Source organism: Lissotriton vulgaris, chromosome 12 (assembly GCF_964263255.1).
Source record: "Lissotriton vulgaris chromosome 12, aLisVul1.2, whole genome shotgun sequence".
Lineage (NCBI taxonomy): Eukaryota > Metazoa > Chordata > Amphibia > Caudata > Salamandridae > Lissotriton > Lissotriton vulgaris.
This window is the reverse complement of record NC_141700.1, coordinates 783,241,389-783,263,059: the sequence shown is the minus strand read 5'-3', so window position 1 is coordinate 783,263,059 and position 21,671 is coordinate 783,241,389. Positions and strand designations below refer to the sequence as shown.

The 21,671-nt window shown below is 41.5% G+C and overlaps 1 protein-coding gene across 3 annotated transcripts in view; it reads left to right on the top strand.

Moving 5' to 3' along the window:
* Window positions 1–20,787, top strand: part of LOC147678708 (phospholipid scramblase family member 5-like) — a 250,081-nt gene extending 229,294 nt beyond the window's left edge. For 2 of the 3 annotated variants that reach the window (XM_086946158.1, XM_086946157.1), the window contains exons 6-8: window positions 8,906–9,070; window positions 14,123–14,284; window positions 17,722–20,787. In XM_086946158.1, the coding sequence (XP_086802284.1) occupies window positions 8,906–9,070; window positions 14,123–14,284; window positions 17,722–17,757 (363 nt within the window). In that variant the 3' untranslated portion in view covers window positions 17,758–20,787. The remainder of the gene's footprint in view (window positions 1–8,905; window positions 9,071–14,122; window positions 14,285–17,721) is intronic. The other variant, XM_086946159.1, reaches the window with a different exon arrangement.
* Window positions 20,788–21,671: the final 884 nt, after the last annotated feature.

Genomic DNA, 21,671 nt, shown 5'->3' with positions numbered 1-21,671 from the left:
AGCATCAGAGCAGGTGCCTTTAGGCAATCTTTAGGACTGGTCCCAAATGACCTGGCTATAACAGTACAACACAACACTAGATGCCAACATCTCTTTTGACAAGGTTAGCTCTTCTTGCTGAAGGGCTTGATTAAAGTACTTCATAGCACACTGGAGCTCTTCTGCAGTTCTCCTCTGTAGCTCTCAGCAATCAAACCCTTCTGGGATGGTCTCCAGACTCCAGGCTCAGTACCACAACAGGATGCAATTCTCTTGAAGAGATCAGACCTATCCCACTTACCTCTGGGACCAGGTGGAGGCTTTGTATTTCATTCCACATACGCACAGCATGGTTTAGAGTTCAGGGGAAAATCCTCCAAATTATAGATGAAATACAAAAAAATGGAGTGCAGTCTACAGGCTTGATTCCTCCCCTTAATATACCTCTGATGGAGGACATGCAATGGGTAGATTTATTTCCTTGTTTAACATTTCCTCCCAAATTTGAAGGATTTTCAGAGACTCCTGAACTCTAAACAAGGCCCACATTCATCTTGGTCAGCACGCGAGTCATCCAGAGGTCGGCACACATCTGGCATCCTTAGGAGATGCTCACCTTACCATAATTAGGGATGCCTTCCGTCTTACCGTAGGGCATAGGTCCATCTGGCCTTTTCTTTACTAGCCCATGCTGGCATATGATGAATGAAAATTTGTCATAAAAAGGATTCTCAGTTCCCTGGGAACTGATCCGAGCCTTGCTGAACAAGAGCCTATGACTCGACCTCACACGTTTGTTCTGTCACCCTGGGTCTGTCTGCATCCTTACATTTCTCTCCTCTTTGGATAAGCACTGCTCCTGGGAAAAGGATCACATTGAAAGCTCTAAACTTGTTCTAAGGGTTGGCATTTCTAAACAAGTTCCCTGGAGTTGTGGCTCTAAACAATTTCCTAAGGACTGGCGTGTTGGAAAGCTGCAGGAAAAAAGATCGAATTGGTGTATTATATCGAATAATGGTAAACAGAATGCCAGATAATCTAGATGTGTTTGCAGACAAATGGCAAAGAAGTCTGGGGATCGAGAGAGTCGATATATTTAGATCCTTAGAGGTGGGCTGTAAGGTGCTATTTAACGGATCACTCAAAAGCCAGCATTTCATGTCTATTTTCGACCTGTATTATACACCGTTAAAAATTTGTGAAATGGAAGGCTCAGAAGGGTATCAACTGCAGTCGTTGTGGATTTCTGGCTGCTGATTCAATTCATATGTTTTTTTGTTGTACGAAATAAATTCAATTTGTAACCAAAGTGCAAGATTTTTTAAATATTATTTTGGAATCGACTGTTGTTCTATCACCTGAATTCGTAATGTTTGGAATTCAAACCGATCAAATTAACAAGACAGCTGAGGAAGATGGTTTTATATTTATAGCTATGTCTGCATATCGATTCTGCATAACTTCGCGGTGGCTAGACGCCGATCCACCAACGTTTTATCATTGGCAATCCAAACTGTTAAGTATCTATCGGTTGGAAAATGCTGTGTATAAACTTAAGGGCCGGAAAAGAAAGATCTTTGGACAAAAATTATGGTCACCGATAACAAACTGGATATAATCAGGCTGTCTTTGTATTAATTACCGTTTATTATTCCTTTTTCCTTTTGTCCTCTGATGAATTATTGTACTGTAATATCTGTAGTTATTGTCTGTATCTCCTATTATGCAACTTTCCTCTGCCATAAAATCAATAAAAAAAAAAATTAAAAAAAGGACTGGCAAAATCCATCTGGTTCCTGAGCTTCCCATGAGCTGTGTTTGAGATCAAATGATATGACTCAGGAATCTGGGCTTGCTCTCTGAAATGAAATAAATATGATTTTTACAATACTTTTGAAACTGTTTCAAAAACACGTTATTCTTTATTTCACGTTCCTTTGGACCCTGTATTAAAAAAAAAAGAAAGGCAAGGAACATTGTGTGCCACATCTGTACTTATAAGACCACCACGAGGCAAGAATTCAAAAATGAATTTGAAATTATATGAAATTAATTTGATTTGTAAAGCGCACTGCTGTCCCAGCAAAGGGGCGTCCTGGCGCTGTACTCATACCACTGTGGAACCCTTCCTGGCTTTTCCCTGTGAAATGTCCACTCCTGGGCACCCCCAATGTGAAGCCAGGCACCCCAGCACTGTTGGGGCCGTTGTGGAGATTAAGCAAGCTATAGCCCAGAGTTGCAGAGTTGGACCCATGATTAGAATAGGCACCGAGGTGAGAATTATCAGGTACAAGGAAATTGAGCCAAAGACCCGCCAAGGCGGGAATTGAACCCTGGTCCCAGGCCAGACCTCTGCATCAGGGTCTGCCGCTCTAACCATTGAGCCACACTTCACATTTCAACTCAGCACCTTCACTTTCACCATGTAAAAACAAAATGTCATTCTCATATCTGCGAAGAAATCCAACCTGCCTGTACAGGAATGGATAGAATCCTTTTCTGTCCTGTTGTGCCAACCCACCACTGTTCAAAAGGCCAAGTCACTCGGCTTCATCCTTGACAATTGGCTCAACCTCCAGAGGCAAATCACGGTCACGGCTAGGAGTGCTCAGTTCTAACTAGGCCTTCCCTGAGAGGTTCGAGAAGCTAATTCCAGATCAAGACTTTGTCATTTGTTCAGTTGTTGGTTCTCTCCAGGCTGGACTATGGGAACTCACTCCTTTCGAGCAATCCAAAGCACATTTAGCTCCACTGTGAGCAGTGCTGCATGCTGTGGTCCGCGTTGTTACTGGAAACCAGAAATTTGACCACATCAGACCTATCCTGCTATCCCCACAAGGGATTCCTATTGAGACGAGAGCTCGACTTAAAACTGTCTGCACCTCATACAAGGGCCTGCATTCCTCTTCGACAATCGACCTAACTGGAAATTTTAAAATCTTGGGCACAAAATGGGGTTCAAGCATCGCACAATCCCTTCTCCTGGAGTCTCCCACCATCAGATGAGAACAATACATGAACCAATCATTCTCTGGAAGCATTTCAAGAACCTGGAGCACCCTCCCTCTGACCCTCCTTATCACCCCCCTTATGACCCCATGACAGTCTACCTCTAGAAAGGAACTAAGGGACTTATTTACAAGCCACTTGCGCCGCCGGCGCGTCACTTATCCCCATATTAAAAGTGACGCACCGGCGGCGCAAGGGGATTGTAAAGGAGCCCCTATGACTCTTTTCTTTGAAAGGCACTTGGGATAAATCTTTGATCCCCCACACACTGTCAAATATCTGTTTTTCTCTTTCCTGTGCTGTATCTCTAATATATTTTCATAATGGTTGTTGGTAACTCTACTCTTGTAAAGTGCTCTCATCCTCCTGGGCCATGTCCGTACTATATAAAATCATCAAAAAATAAATGAGGGGCAAGTTTACATCATGTTAGGTTGGTATAAGCAGGTTGCTGGCTGAAGCAACGTATTTCCTGTGAATACCTCCCCAAGCAAATGCATTTCAGGCAATGCTCTACCTCTAAGGATACAGAGACGAACCAACTAGGGGAGGACGATAAATTCCGCTCCACTGGTGCAGTTTGCAGAGTTTTGTTCACTCTGCGTTACGCTTGTAATGCAGATCTCCAGAGAAACTCTGCCCAAAAATGTTTGGCGGAATTGGGGTGCTATAGTGCCATTTCCTGGTGCTAGGAGGGCATCCGTCGAGATTTTCTCAACATGGGCAGTCGCGGCAGTTGCAACTGTTCGCAGTGAGAAAGCTGCAGCTCGAGTAAAGAATCTAGTTGAGCAGCAGCAAAGAAGCAGTGCCCTGTGGTGCCACACGTGGTGCCGTTTACACTGATTTTGCAGTGCGGAACAAGCTCCCAATGCAGAAAAAACAGCGAAAGCAGAGTAACATGACGATTACTGCATGCTTGCAGAACTCCACAGACTCTTGCAGAGTTTTCATCTAACTCTACAGAACTCCCCAGAGTGAAACTCCTCAAGTTCTTCTCATACCTAGAGCCAACACAGGGCTAGGGATTGTGCATAAAGCCATGTGACCAGTAGTCAACTTTCTTTTCCAAATACCCAGAGGTTGTCCTGCACTGCTTAGTCGAATATAGAGAGTGGCCGGTTATTTTATATTGCAATTGGCTGCAACCAGGCAATTGGAGTGACTATATATATATATATATATATATATATATATATATATATATATATATATATATATATGTATATATATATATAATATATATATATATATATATATATATATATATATATATATATATATATATATATATATATATATATATCGTACACAGTTATCCGGTTGCTCCTGGCATCTATCTCGGCTGCGGTCCTGCGCGGGTACGGCTTGGTCACGGTAAAGCTGTTATCAAGAAAGTGCTATTTACATACAAGTTCCTCAACATGGAAGTAGGACTGGGCTCCACGGCCAATGTGATAATGGCAGACATTTTTAACTCGTTTTTACAGAGACTTCAAAGACTATCAGTCGGGCAGAACATTAACATTTCATAAAAAGTATGATCATTTGTTCAAGAAGGCAAGTGAATCCAAGCAACCTGAAACAAGAGGAAACACAACAATAAAGGGCGAAAGTACAGCCGCAGAAGAGATCGACATATCGGATGGTAATCTGTCTGACGCATCTGGAGGTAGAGGAAGACAACAAACCTCAGCAAATGGATGAGGAAAGATCAACTTCCTCACACAATTTCAAATGCTCAACAAAGCGAAACAAAATCCACATTTGGGACAAGAGGATCAAGATTTTCGGAGGGGCCGAGGATGAGGCTTTCGAGGCAGATCCGGAGGATTCAGAGGAACAAAAAAGCAAGGGGAGAAGGAAAAGAAGATTCCAACAAACCCGGTCCAATGGTTACCAGAGCCAGAAGAGGAATGAAATGACTGTGATCAATTTATCGAAACGTGAGTTAACAACTACTGATATTGATCTATTGGCGTTAGGACTGTCATTTTGTTCCATGCGAAAAATGGACTATGTACAAACTCGCATAGATACATTCTGTTTTGTCCGTAAGTTGAAACTAAAATAGTGGTTTCAATTTCATGCGCCTAACAGAGATACAGAAGCAGGAGCCGAATTACAGGGGACTCTGAGTATATCAGACATTGAGACATTACAAACTGTAACTGAATTAGATGAGGATATTGAACATCATGACGATCCTTTATTGAATCTAGATAATTTGGATATGACAATAGACAAACCATGTAAGAGTGGCTTCAAACCTAAGTCTACATTTTTACCAATAATACACTGTGATGCAATAGATGTATTTGAGAAAAGTGTTATTAGAGATTTGAAAAAGCTACGCTATTGCAAAAAAGGTTTGGCCAAACATAATTTGACTATGCCACAGTTAAAAGCATTGGATAGCCTCAAGAACGATAGTTCCATTGTAATCCGTCAATCGCACAAAGGTGGAAATGTTGTCATGTGGGGCAAATCTGATTACTTACAAGAAGGTCTTCGTCAGCTCAATGATGGTATATGCTACCAGCCAGCATCCCAAGAGGAAGTAGCAGCATCACATTTGAAGTATGATGATATGTTGCTTCAGTGGCATGAGAGTGGAATATTGGAAAAAGGAGAATTCAATAGTTTGAGGTGCAAACACCCTAATACCCCAATTTTATATCTCCTACCAAAACTCCACAAAAACCCTACAGTACCACCAGGCAGGCCTATTGTGTCATCAATGGGGTCCCAATTGGAGATGACATCGAAATACATAGACTTCTTTTTGAGACCTTTTGTAGTTTTTCTTCCAGCCTATTTAAGGGATACTATGCATTTCCTCAATATGATCAATGATTTAACTTGGGAACCGGAGATTTTATTGGTTACACTTGATGTAACAAGCTTGTATACATCGATAAGGCATGATTTAGGCATTCAAGCCATGAGACACTTTCTCAGGGCTAGATCCATAACAACATTATTACACACTGAGATGTTAGTAGATGTGGCTTACTATTGTTTAACAAACAACTTTTTCTTCTTCAATGACAAATTGTACAGGCAGACACAGGGCACGGGATGGGCACCTGCTTCGCCCCCAGCTATGCGAATTTATTCATGGGCTGGTGGAAGGAGAAGATGTCCAGTAGCCAAGATTTCCAGGGAGAGCAGGTGATTCTTTGGACTCGATTCATAGACGACATTTTTCTAATATGGAGAGGTGACAAGTCCAGTGTAAAAACCTTTATATCCTCCCTAAATAAAAATGACTGGAATATCGAATTGACATCACATATTAGCAAGAAAAAGGTGGTATTCCTTGATGTTGAAGTTGAAGTACAGAATCATAGATTGGTAACTAAACTCCACAGGAAGACAACAGCTGGCAATAGTCTTTTATTCGCCTCAAGTGCCCATCCTTATAGCTTAATTCAAAGCATCCCTTATGGGGAATTATTAAGAGCCAAAAGGAACAACAGTACTACTGAGGAATTTGAGAAAGAGAAAGCACTGATGTGTGGTAGATTTATAGAGAGAGGGTACACTAAAAAGACAATTGATCAAGCAATTGAAAAAGTTAGCAAAGTATAGAGAGCAGATCTACTGACACCAAAACAAAGAACGTTAGAGACAAGCACAAATACAGTGAGGGTTATCACTACATACTCAGGGCAGGCTTACCAAGTGCGTAAAATACTAACACAAAACTGGCCTATTTTAAAAACTGATAGCTGCTTGCAGAAATGCTTGAATGATAACCCACAAATCACCTTCAGGAAATAGAAATCACTGAAGGATGAATTAAGTAATCATGCGATTTCATCACTGCTGAGTAAGCCTAACAGAATCTCAGGGGGATTTGAATGCTGTATGAAATGCAAAGCATGTAAGGGAAGTAAAAATTGTGCTAATATCAAAGTAGCCAACAGCACAAGAGTGTTTTCTATCAAAGGGCCCTTTGATTGTAATACAGATTATTGTGTATACTGTCTTATCTGTCCCTGCCAAAAATATTATATCCGTAGCACAATACACAGGGCAAAGATAAGAGTGCTAGAGCATAAGAGAGCTATTCGAAATAACAATGAGCAGTATCCATTTGCTCGACATTTTAAAACCCATCATGGCCAAAATGATAATCTGTTAACCTACGTGGTGTTAGATTCTGTCAAACAGTCAGTAAGAGGTGGGGACAGATTACATCAGTTAAGAATACTGGAGTCCAGATATATTATCGACTTTGAAACCCTACAACCCGTAGGCATGAATTCGAATGAGGAATTAGCAGTACATATAGCGTGATTAAGAGACAAGTGAATGATCTGGACAGAAATGCTTCTTTCAATGAAATACATCCTAAAACTGTAAAATATTTTAAATGTATAAAAAGAAATTTTACTTCAGCACTTTACACTTTTTTCACTATTATGTTTTTTGTTTGTCTTGGAACTTAGGGTGATTAAGAGTATATGGGACCACAAAAAATTATCAAGACTTTACACCTTTGGAAGGATTCAATTATGGTTACAGTGACCAATGGGCCCACTTGGGCTGAACTATTATGAATTTGTGTGCCCACTTGGGCTAGACTGCAATGGACTATTAATGAAATGAGATTATCAAGTACTGCAGAATATGACGAATATGTTTGTGTATAATTCACGTCACTGCAGAAAAGAAGTAATAAGAATGGTTATAAAATTCTTATGAAATGTAAATAATATCCTTTTCACTGTGGTTGGGCTGAATAAGTATGAATTCACATTAAAGGGATGTAGTGGCCCAGTGTGGTTGGCCAAGATGAATCACATATCAGTCCATCCATTCACAACGAAGTCCTTTGTTTTATTTGCAATGAATTTCAATTTGTTGTGCACCAGCCCATTCCAGATAAAGGATACAGTGCAAGACCTTGCACAGCCATCATTGTCTGATCTGAATAATAACTCTGTGTCTTCAGGGTACATAATGCTGTCACCCCCGTGTGCGGTAGTGCACAGATGTGGGGACAGTGCTGATGCTCGACAAACACGGAAATGGACGGCTCAGAGTTATAAAAGAGGGCACGTTTCCTAAGTTTGGTGGAAGTGATTTCGAGGTTGTTGTTTCCCTGTCGGAAAGACCTTTCTGACTCACGGAGTATCTTTTTCGACTCAAAAGGTATGTTTTGTGCATTGAGACTTGTGCTTTTGCGGTAGCATAGCCTCTGATTTTGCAGATCACAGGATTTGCATCTGCAAGAGCACTTTGTACAACTGGGGCTAGAATCTTGGATGGCACTGGGTTAATTAGATACAATTCAAGCTTTTCCTGTTATTATGTAGGCCAATGTACATACGCATGGTAGAACTCTGGCTGGACTCCACATTTAATCATTTGTGCTGTTGGATGACACCAGCTTTAGCCTTTCCACACACTGGTCAGTTTGCAGTCCTGGTAAGATCCAGTGTTGAGAGAGAACATCAACTGATCACTGTGTTGACATGGACGACAGAGAAGGGTTTGGATTTGTGGAGAATTCCCAGGTTCCTTACCCTTGATGAGGTTGATTGAGGGGATAAAAGGTCTGGGTCCTTTTGAAGGATGGAAAAGGGCAATAGAGGTCAAACCCCTTCATAAATTCTCTCCCTTTGCATGAAATAGTTCTGTATGTTTTTGCTGAACTCCATAATGCCAGTTGCCAGAATGTTGGCTGCAAATATCGCCCTTTCCAATCCTGAGTTAAATATGAAATGTGCACTGTAATGTCAAAACACTTATAGACTCATGGTCTATGGCGATAGCTAACCTAAATCTTTGGGGGTCACATTACTCCATATCTGCTCATTACTCCAGTGTTCAGTATAAAATAATTTTTGACGAAGAGAACAAAGTTACTACTTATATGTAATTGATGTGTTTACAACTACAATCCTAGCTGGAAGTCTCCTCTCCCAACTCTGAGTGTCTGATTGGTTACATCGCCAAGAACTGGGGGGCCCTCACCATCAGCTTCTCCATCCTGAACGTGGCCAAGGAGGCAGTGGTGCGGGTCGTGGGTCCAGGCTTCGGAACGGCTGCCTTCAGTGATGTCAACTTTGAGGTATGGTTACGGAGTGGTATCTATCGAACGTATATCTCCAATGAGATGTCCTGTGCTAACCATAGAGTTCGAAGAGAAGCATTCTGTTGTCTAAACATTGTAATCAAAAGTTATGTGCTAACCATAGAGTTTAAAGAGCTGTGATAACCATAGAGTTTAATCTGAAGCTCTGTTCTGACCATAGAATGAGATGAGAAACCCAATACCAACTCTATAGTACACCAGAAAGGACTTGTCAACTCCTACAATGTCCATATATTCCAAATAGTCTGCTTCCAACTATATGTGAATACACAGAGTCGCAAAGCACGGGTATTGTGCGATATCCCATTACTATACACGTGTTTGAGTAATATTAAAACAACAAACAAATGAATGTGCAATGTTGTCATCCAACAAAGGTATGTGAACTATCAGGACATCACCGAACAAGGGTGTGGACAATAAACACATATACACTATGTTTGGATGCGGAATAGAAAGTAAAGGCTGTTAACATGTTGGAATGTTCCACTGTATCTCTCTACAAACAAGCCAAGAGGGAAGACTGATTGGTAACCCATTGGAATGCACCGCTTTATCAGTATTGAAACATGCCAAGGAAATACTGCCTGATATCACATTGGAATAAAGAACTGTGCCTGTGCAATTCACAACGTGAACTTACACTTGTGAATCATTTACTCATGCAATTTACTCTTGCACTTTAAAGTACATTCTCTACTTTTGGCTATTCGAAAATCAGAAGGTAAAGAAACTCAAAAGTGTAGACTTACATGTCTCTACCCCAACTGAGGATGCTCACTGTAGTAAAGCATGGAAAAAGTTTAAAACAAAGTTTATTTAACTACAAAACAGTTAGTAAGAATATTTTTATTTTAAACATTCATGTAAATTAATTATATATTTATTTAAAATATAGGACAAAATAAACTGCATTACACCACTATTAGCTTAAGTTTGAATTAAATCTTAAAACAATTAGGCTGAAGAGAAACAAATCCAAATGGCGATATACAGATCAAGTTCTGCCCAGCGCTCATCAGATCCTGCATAATAAGGCTCTAAAGAATCAGGGTCACCTTTGCAGGTGATTTATTAGCCCGACCCATGGTTCTCGGGACCCACATTCTACAGATCCTGCGTGTATTTGGTCAAACCACTGGACTTCACATGTACCCCACTAAGTTTGTACTAATTCCGGTATGCGGACACCAGGGCCTTGAGAAGTGGGCTGAGCAGTTGTCACGCGCTACCACTGGCTTTAAGTACCTCTGTATCTATATGTCGCCCTGCTCACAGACCTCATGGGCTCGTAACATCAATCCTGTTCTTAAAAGCCTTAAAGACGAGACAGCAGTTTTGTCCTCTCTTCTGCTCTCATTATATGGGCGAACGGCAATTTTTAAAATGGTTTCCCTGCCCAGAATACTCTATAGGCTGCAGAATTTCCCATATGCCATACCACGGCTTAGTTTACTCAGGTGAATGTACATAATACATTTGTCTGGCATGACGGGCTGTGCGAGTGGCACTGAGCACATGCACGCAGTTAACCTAGAGTGGCAGGATAGCGGCAGTGGACATTTATGCCTACCTACTACATGGCCTCCCACCTACAAGTGGTCAATGAATGGTGGTACAATCCACAATCGGACCCAGCATATGCAGTGGATCATATGGCAATGGGGAATATTCAACTTCATCAACTCCAATAAAGTGTGCAAAACTTGGATTTCCTACAACCCGTCAGCAGCACTGTCTTCCGCCTATGGCGGGCTACTGTCTGACAGATGGGATGGCACGGCAGCCTGATCCAGGGGACCCCGCTGTGGCACGGCACACTGTTGCGCTCGGTAACAGCAATTACGGGATTCCTAGGGTGGGACATGGTGGATATCGACCCTTGGAGACATAGTGCAAGGCACCATTTTGAAGTCATTTCAACAGCTCAAGACAGCGTTTCAATCACACAAGTCGCAATTCTATAAATATATCCAACTTCGGCATGCACTTACCCCCATACTGCGACAGACCAATACCTGCCCGAATTCCATCCCCTACAATGACGCCTACTGATGGGTGACATAGGTGCTCACAAGATCCGCCAGTTATATCAAACCCTGACAACGCACAATCTTACCACATTACACAAGACCAGATCAGCTTGGGAGGAGGACATACTAGACTTAACCGACGATGACTGGCCGGAAGCTTTGGCCAGCACCCGAGGTGCTGCAATCTCAACACAGTACCAACTGATACAGTTTAAATACTTGCACCGTATATATTATTCTTGATTCAGACTATGGAAGATGGGTGCCATCCAGTCCCCTGTATGCTTGAGATGTGGGATAGAAGAGGGGACCTTCATGCATACTGTCTGGGGCAGTACCGCATTGCAACCATTTTGGCGAAAGGTAGCGGCTTGCCTGAGCGAGGTGGTGTTGTGGGATCCACATCTCGAGCCAAAGTTATTGTTACTACATAGCACCAATAGTATTGGGGGGAACCGATACACCAGCACGTATTGTTTTTAGCCGTCACCATTGCTAAAAGGGATATCGCCCCGCAGTGGAAAAGTGTATCTCCTCCAAAGATCGGCAGATGGAAAAATACCACAGGTGAATGTATGAATGCAGAGATTGCTGTGTTTCAGGCTCGGGATGCACCCAAAAGCATAAGAAAATATGGCTGTGGTGGGTGGACTACAGGGGCATAGAATTACCCTAACTCATCAAGTCAGACCCTTGAAAGACTATGGGCTCGATTCACAGAACTAACTTAAGACAAAATCCTAAACTTACTACTTTTGGTATTCACAGAATTTAGGATTTTGTCTTAAGTTTGTCTTAAGACAGACTTAAGACAGACTTAAGTTAGGATTTTGTCTTAAGTCTGTCTTAAGACAAACTTAAGACAAAATCCTAACTTCTGTGAATACCAAAAGTAGTAATTTTAGGATTTTGTCTTAAGTTAGTTCTGTGAATCGGGCCCTATGACCCCCTGATGAGATTTGTCTCCATACAACTGAGAGTCTGATTTGATCACTTCCGGCCACATATTCACTGGTTCGAATATAATTTGGTGGGATTTGAAAGGAACTGCACCATGTATATTGTGATATTTATATCCATCCCAATGTATCCTCCAGGACACATCCCAGTGTATACCATGTAAAATCAATAAAACATATTGTTAAAAAAATCTTTAAACAATTTATATATATTAAATAAAAATTCTTTTTCTGAAGTTTAAATAAAAATGTATTCTGACCTAAAGTAAAATAATTATATTTTTATCTATGCATTAATAAGGATTTAAAGTGAATAATAGAATTAATTAAAAATAAATTAATTATATTTGAGTAAATGTAAGTGTTACATTCATTTATACATTCAAAAAAGGTTCTAGAAATATTTTGCAACTAAATATTACATATGTTTTAGATTTCTTTTAACATTAAATTATATTTATAACTATTTTAAATAATGTAATGTATTTTAACTTTATTTTCTATGAGATTTTTTTTAAGTCCCTACCGCCAGTATTTTCTGTGGGAGGGTGTTGCAGTAACAGTGGTCGGCAATGTGTAGTGCTGGACTTACTCCAGCTATGAACCGGAGTAATTAATTACTGATTTGGGTTCCTTTTTGGCTGTAATAACTTCATAAGTGCTGTTTTTGTAATAGTAATGGTATGTTATACAGGATTGTAGAGCGTAGTGGTCATTTTTTGCTTGCTCACGGTCCTCACCGTCAAGTTGGTGACCTCGAGCGAGCAAAATGACATCCGAGCAAGACTTTTTCCTCATTCGTGATCACCAACATCAAGTTGCCGATCGCGAGCGCGGAAAATAAACCTCCCGGCGAGATTCTCAACGCGGGGAGTTCTGGTTTCTCATTGCAAGTGGTTGTGTATGCTCACGACCGCTCGCAATGAGAAACTACCAGTCTGTGTTGAGAAAGCTGCCGCTCGAGTAGAAAACTACTCGAGCGGCAAAAAATGACCGGTTGCACTGTACAAGATCCGGTTTGCACCGATTGCACAGTGCGGACAAGCATCTGGCACTGTGCAATCCGTGTGAACAGCATTTTGCACAGTGCACTACGCACTTCGCGTAGCTACGCGTAGCGCTACTACGCGAACTACGCCCAGGGTTAATGAGTAGTGGCACTTCATTCCACGCTTTTGTAGCGATGTAGGAAAATGCTCGACTGAGGGATCTGGCTTTCCGTATGCATGGGATGTGTGCGAGTAGGAGGTCAAACGAGCAGAGGTGCCTAGAAGCTTTGTAGAATCAGATGTGATTGTTGAGTACTGCTATGCCAATGTTATGTAGTGCCTTGAAAGTGTGGGTGAGAAGTTTGAATTGTGTTCATTTATGTATGGGAAGCCAGTGGACCGCTTTCAGATGTAGTGTGATGTGAGTCCGGCATGGACGGTTGTACCTGATTCTGGCCATCGTGCGGGCTTACTCTTTGGCAGAGGAGCGCATGCCACCCCCCCCCCCTCCCTAAACCCACCTCATTCCTCCCTAAACCTTGTAATAACTATGCCCTTTTTCTAGCCACTCTGCTGTCCCTCCCACATTTACTACTTAGTAGTAAACTTACATGTGCAAGGATTTCCCCACAGAAAAAATAGGAGCGGTGGGAGAATTATCCTCATAGGTTTGTGAATATCATTTTGCAGTATTTTAATTTAACTACTGTAATACAAAATAATGTATTAAAAAGTGCAGTTTGTGAATATGACCCTGTATGTATAGGAGCATACGAGGAGAGGCAAGCCTGTATCACACTAGTTTGAGACAATATATAGAACAACCCTGTGTGAGGTGGGCGGAGAGAAGGTTGGGTTTCTATATGTATACAGAATGCCTGGGACTACAGAGCACCCACACCCCACACTTATGTGTGTCATTGTCTAATCAATGTGTGATCACAGCATGCTGCAGGAAGAATACATGTTTCTGGGATTGATTTTACCATAAGGGTATGAGAATCAAATATGAAATGCACCAGTGCTAAAATTCCTGTCTCTTAATAGGTGAAAACCAGTAACGAATCCCACACCATAGGCCGGATCACAAGAGTATGGAGAGGGGTTCGGAAGGAGATGTTCAGTTCCAATGACCACTACTCAGTCCAGTTCCCCATCGACCTGGACGTCAAGGTCAAGGCACTGTTGATGTCGACAGGCATCTTCCTCGTGAGTATAGTTATTCATAAACCTTCATCTGCCCATTGAAAGGAACCTTCATCCGTCCACTCACAGGCTTTATTTAATCTAATAGGATCGTAGTAGGTGCCTGCTACCTCTAAGGCACTCTCCTGGTACCCATGTGTGCAGGAATGGCTCCAAGTCATTTAGTTGAAGAAGATTTGCCACTTTAATGAACAAATCTACATCAGCTATTCTCACACATCACCCACCAACAATAGTACACATCAGATAGAACTCCAGATTCTGTCATGCACACAGCCCTGCTACAAGCCAAAAATACATTGCTACATCATTATCAAGTTATATTTATACATCATCGTAAATCACTTGTACACATTTGACACAAGCTTTTTATGTCTCCAAGCCATATAGCTAGAAAAGCGGTTGCACTTCAACAGCACATCCATGCAAGCTATACTGACACATCTACAGCCTCTCATCATCTTACACATCAACTCAATTAAAGATGTTAACCTAACTGTGCCACACATTAACCCATCTAAAGATGTTAACTTAAAAGTACCACACATCAACCCACTTAAAAATGTTAACTTAAGAGTACCACACATCAACCCACCTAAAGATGTTAGCTTAAACACACCACACATCAACCCACCTAAAGATGTTAACGTAAACGCATCACACATCAACCCACCTAAAGATGTTAATGTAAACGTATCACACATCAACCCACCTAAAGATGTTAACTTTAATGTACCACATATCAACCCACACAAAGATGTTAACGTAAAAGCATCACACATAAACCCACCTAAAGATGTTAGCTTAAACGTGCCACACATCAACTAACCTAAAGATGTTAACTTAAACGTACCACACATAAACTCACCCAAAGATGTTGACTTAAACGTACCACATATCAACCTACCAAAAGATGTTAACTTAAACGTACCACACATCAATCCAACTAAAGGTGTTACTGTTAACTTAAACGCACCACACATCAACCAACCTAAAGATGTTAACGTAAACGTATCACACATCAACCCACCTAAAGATGTTAACTTTAATGTACCACATATCAACCCACCCAAAGATGTTAACGTAAAAGCATCACACATAAATCCAGCTAAAGATGTTGGCTTAAACGTGCCACACATCAACTAACCCAAAGGTGTTAACTTAAATGTACTATACTGTACATCAACCCACATAAAGATGTTAACATAAACTTACCACATATCTACACACACATGAAATGGTATGAAGCCCACACAATGTACTAAGAAGCCTCAAAACATAACAACCACCTGAAGCTGAATAATGGACAGCTGTACACCCAGCTGAAGGAAGCAAATGGCAAAGTCCTTTGGCACCAACATCCATTCATATAACGCGGCAGACAGGTCCATATCAGGATCTAACCAGCCTCTTCCTTTATAGTTTATCACTGAACAATAACTTATTCAATCCTACCTTCACCTTTCACTGTCCAGTATGATCTACCTGGAAACAACATGAAATACAACCAACAGATCAGTTTGACTCCAGATAACAAGAATGGCAGATCTGTAAAGGGAGCAAATGTTATCAGAGGTCTTTGTAACCAAGTGTTGCCATCAGGTGGTTGAAACACACTGTACAAATGCCAGCACATATCATACCTTTCACCAGTTCTCAAAGTCCAGGCTTGTGGTTTGCATAGGCCCTAACAAAGGGGGATTGTTTGCAGCAATGTCACAGGATTAAAATGCCAGGCACAAGATGTTATATCCTTTACTCACTGGAAAGGCTGTGGTGGCAGATGCCATGGTGTGTACAATGCAGTGGTTCGTAAGGGTACAGCTGGTAGTGTAGGTGGTCCCTATGGGGTAAGTGTAGCTCTTGACTTCTATGGCAAAGTGTCAAGAAGGGGATACAAACACCTCTAACACAAATAACTTAGCATTACATATTTATTCTATGTATTTATTTCTGTTTACAACTCTCCAAACTCATGCGTCTCTCCTGGATCATGAGGGATGCCTTAGTTTGGAGAGTTAGGAAACAGAAATTGCGGTGCAAGACTAAAGCACACTTGTAAAACAGATTTAATTTTGATGATGAAAGGCCTCCTTTCCAAATTTCAGCTCCTCCGGTCACATACAATACAATAATGCACTTTTCTGCAAAGAATTTGTCAACTTGAGCAACCTCCTTGAGGTTTGTTTCACACTGACCCAGTGATGTTCACATGATTGCACAGTGCCTATATATCTTCTATCCAAAATAGCATGTTTGAATGGGGAACATCCTTTATGACGAAACTTTAACAACGTGGTACTGTTACCACGCTACTTTTACAATGCAAGTCGTTACAACGACTTGCGCTGGGGGGCGCTCTAGGATAGTAAATAGTTTAATTTACTATCCAACTCCTTCCCTAGAGTCCACGGGGACTAGAGTTGGAATAGTAAATAAAACTATTTACTATCCAGCGCCCCCAACGCAAGTCGTTGTAACGACTTGCGTTGTAAAAGTAGCGTTGTAATGGTACGCGTTGTCAAAGTACGCGTCGTAACATCATACATCCTGTTTTAATACTTATTTTGAAAACTGTTCGAAGACTGATGTTTAAAGATTCTCTTGATTGGTGGAAAAATTGCCCAAATCAGTTGGTGTCTCCTATATATTTCTGCATCCTGATGATAACGCGTTTTAAATAAATTAAGTCCAGGGGTCGAAACGCCAACAAAAATATTATATGTGGGCTGTTTTTCAAGAAACTGATTGTGGCTATCAACACTCGCCTAGCGGAGGTTGATCTCTAACACTCTATTATCTCTATCAGCCGCATGTATATATTTCTGTACTTAGCAAGTATGTACTTTCTACTCTTATGGTCACTTTCACTGTGCCATCACCCCCTTTTTTGGGAACAGCTTCTGTTCGATAGAGCAAATCTAAGTTTTACTTCTCACTGTCAACAATCAAATAAAAAGTTGCTAAAATGAAATAAAAAGATAAATATGTAATGCTGAGTTATTTGTGTTAGAGGTGTTTGTACCCCCTTCTTGACATGTTGCCGTGGAAGTCAAGGGCTACACTTCCCCCATAGGGACCACATTTTTGCAAAAGATTATCCGGCCCAGGTCCCTGGTTACTGGTTTGCCCCTTTTGTTTCAGAGGTTAGCTGGTACGGTAGAGCCTTCACAGTGGGAGTGCAGGTTTACAGACTACACAAGCCCTGAAGAGGAATGTGTGACAAGTTTAACACCAGGTGGGATGTTGTGTACCAGTTAAGGGGATGTGAAACGTGATGTCTAGCTTCTGATGGAGAGGGGAGACAGAAACGATAGAAAACTAGTGATCCCACATAGGCTGAACCTGTTGGGGCCATGACTGGGTGATTGTATAAAGGTTAAGTAGATTGCACATCTGTTGTGGATATATTCACCAACCCTGTTTCTTCTCCCACCCAGGATCACTTATATTATGAACAGAGAAACAAGGACTAAGTGACATCAACCCTCCAAAGACTGCAGCAACTCTGTCCATGGACCCTCCCCCTACAGGAGAGGAAGCTAAGAAGCCCTATTATAGTCCAGTGGGTGATGACACCCCTGCACTTCACTTTCCTGACACTTTATCACACCTGTTTGTGCCTGCACCACAAGCGCACTTCGGGCCCTGCTACGGCAGTGCTGGACACATGTCAAGGGAATGGCTGCAGTGTGGGGTAGAGGCCTCTACATCTACAGACCTCCTCTTCCAGGAAAGCTGGGATCTCATATGTAACTCTAAAATTACCACAACTGGACTAATGCCCCTCATTCGGTGTCTTTGGGGTTCAGTCAAAGGAATGATAAAGTCTGCATCACAACACTGAACAATTTATTACAAAACAGTCAAGTCTTGCATTTGCCAATACAGAGATGTTTTTTTAGCAAGCAGTGTGTGTGTGTTTTGTGAAGAGGCATCCTTTAGATCTGTGTCATTTCTGTTCTGTGTATGTGAAGGAAGCTTGCACTGCTGATGCACATGTAGCTGTTTCTAGGCCTGCACTACTGATATCTGTTCTGTCTGCTCTGCTTTGAGGGAGCTATGCGCTGCCGCCATTGTTCCTGTACCTGTTCTTGGTGCTAAGAAAGCTTGCACTGGTGGTTAAAGGAGCTATGCCCTGCCGACATTGTTCCTGTACCTGTTCTTGGTGCTAAGAAAGCTTGCACTGGTGGTTAAAGGAGCTATGCCCTGCCGACATTGTTCCTGTACCTGTTCTTGGTGCTAAGAAAGCTTGCACTGATGGTTAAAGGAGCTATGCACTGCAGCCATAGTTAGCCATGAAGCTAAAAGATAGCATGAATAAGCATTGGCATGTAATTATGATGGACAAAACATTAAAAGAACACATTGGCACACAACCCCAAATTACATATCGTAGGGGACGAACATTAGGGACCCTACTAAGCCCAAGCTATCCAATACAAAGATCAGAAACTTGGCTAGACTTATATTCCAAGGGCTTTAACAAGTGTGGCCACTGTGGCGTATGTAACTATACTTTGGATAAGATCAAGGATTTTCACATAGATGGTTGTAAAAAATACACAATTTTAACAAATATCACGTGTAGCACCAAATACGTTGGGTATATTATTCAATGTAAATGTCTTAAGATATATGTGGGAAGCACAATCAGAATGTTGAAAGACTGCATGGGGGAACATGTCAGAGCTTTGAAACATAATGAGACTAGATATCCCACGGCGGAACATATTAATAACTGTCCAGCACAAAATGCAAGTAAAAACTTTGTATTTTTTGGGATTGATCAAATTAAACTCAGCCCACGGGGTGGTAACAGGGAGCTGTTACTACGCAGATGTGAAGCTAAATGGATTATGCGCTTAAAAGCCGTGGATAACGGAATGCATTTTGATCATGAGCTACAGTTCTTTCTGGGGGATCGAAATGTGATTCAGACTATTTTTATTCAATCATATGTTGGTTCACGGTGGACTTAGGGTAGGGTATGATGAACAATCTATGGTCACTCTCTCCTAACAAACTTGTTCAGACTAGCACATGAATAACTCTCTGTGAACAAGGTATACGTCTGTTAAGCAATACCAAATGAATTTGAATGAATATTGTTATCAATGTTTTGTACAATCCAAATGCACCCTAACTGATTTATGTGAGTACGTGTAGCTCACAGGCTTCTTTTGCAATATTACTCATGATATATCCCTGCCATAAATATGAATATCCTTAAGCATATGAAATACTTTGTCCACTAAACGGGTTCCTAACTAATAATCAAATAGCTCTTGTATTTATCGGCATAGGATCACAGTGACCCGATTTATATATGACGGTCATTGTAACTATGAGAATCGAGTCTTTTATTTACTCTTAATGCGTACTCTAGCTAGTACAAAAATGCTCCGGCCCTATTCTAAGATGGCGGCCACTTGTGGACACAATACGGTGGTCCGTCCTTTATATCTGCTAATGTGCACATTACTGCACATATGCAGAACAAGCGCACACTTGCCTGTACACGGGCAGGACGCCGCGGTTAATAAGGAGCTCAAACTTATACGGTAAGAGTCAGACTACAGCGGGAAACATATTACGGGAGGCTCTATTATCTTCAACCTCGTGGCGAGATAGTGGGTAACTAAACCCCATTATTTAATTGTGATTACAGGGATACGGATATACAATAAGCCTGTGGGATTCGACCTCAATAATTTTGGAAAATATTGGCAAGTTGCAATCAATGGAGGTAAGCCTTCTCAAATCCTAACACAGATTATTGATAACATAGGACAGGTTAATACTGTCTATGCAGAATTAGTGCAAATTAGCCTCATTAATAAGGGTGTAATATATACTTTTAGGCATGCAGCCTCAATAGACGTGAGTAAGCAGCCAGGTTAATACGGCAGCTCAGAAAAACTCCGATTTTGGGAAAGAAATATTTACAATACTGGAGGGAACCATCGATAAGGTAGGAACTTGTTCCATTGGCAGGCAACAGTTGAATAATATGATCTCTATATATATGTCACCTGAATAATGGGTCTGGACTATTTTGATCATTATATGTCGCTTTTCAGGATTGATCCTGATTTTGTGAAGGTACCAGCATCTTATTTTGATGCACAATTTTCATTTATCACTAGCACTTGGGTTGTACAAAATATTTGGAAATTATCGCGGTAAATAATGGGTCTAGAGAATACTAATAGACACCATAAGCAATCATGTATCATTGCAACTAGTACTTAACTTATGAGATATGTAAATACTGTGTTTTAAATAGTAGCATGTTGGCTACCATGCACCTATGTTTCTTTACGGTCTTGACACGGTCTGCATGAGAACGGTGGTTGGTTTTTAGAACCATATGTAAGAATATGATTACAAATATACGTACTTTGTATTATTTCCAGCCTTGACGAAGCCGTAGGTGTCTTGAACCTAGGCGAAACGCGTTGGCGCAAGGAGTGGAGTGTTGTGGAATAAAAGATATCTGGCATAAAACCATTATTTTGGAGTTGAAGCTTGGACTTATAATTTGCAATTGCATTTGAATTTTTTGTGTGCTGCCGGGCATTGTGTTTTATGTGATTTCAACTTTGGTTGATAACTAGTGGAGGAGGGGTGTTGTCTCCCAAAATTCTTGGATGCACCAGCATTATTACCAGAGGAATTAGATTCATATGCTTAAATTCTATATGAGCGCCAGTTACCCGCAACACACGAAAGTGTAGACAGGTGCAGTAGTTGTGTATGAGGGAAGCTTGCATGGCAATCTTCTGTGCTGCACTTATTTTGTGGTGGAGGTTTGCACTTCTACTTTTCATTCAGTATTGACAGTATTTTGTGAGCTGGAGACCTCCCCATCAGACTTCAGTGCTCTTGCTGCTTTGTAAGGGAGAATTATACAACTGCTTCCCTGCTCTGACTGTCTGAATGGGGGCAGCACAGCTCCTTTCCTTGCTGTACCTGTTTGAGAGGGATGCCAGCACAGCTCCTTTCCTTGCTGTACCTGTTTGAGAGGGATGCCAGCACAGCTCCTTTCCTTGCTGTACCTGTTTGAGAGGGAGGCCAGCACAGCTCTCATCCATGCTGTATCTGTTTTAGGGGGCAGCACAGCTCCTTTCCGTGCTCTACCTGTTTGAGAAGGGGCCCAGCACAGCTGCTTTCCATGATGTACCTGTTTGAGAAAGGGTAGCACAGCTCCTTCCGTACTGTCCCTGCTTGAGAGGGTGCCCAGCACAGCTCCTTTCCACACTGTACCTGTTTGAGAGGGTGCCCAGCACAGCTCCTTTCCATGCTGTACATGTTTGAGAGGGGGGCCAGCACCGCTCCCTTCCATGCTGTACCTGCTTGAGAGGGTGCCCAGACCAGCTTCATTCCA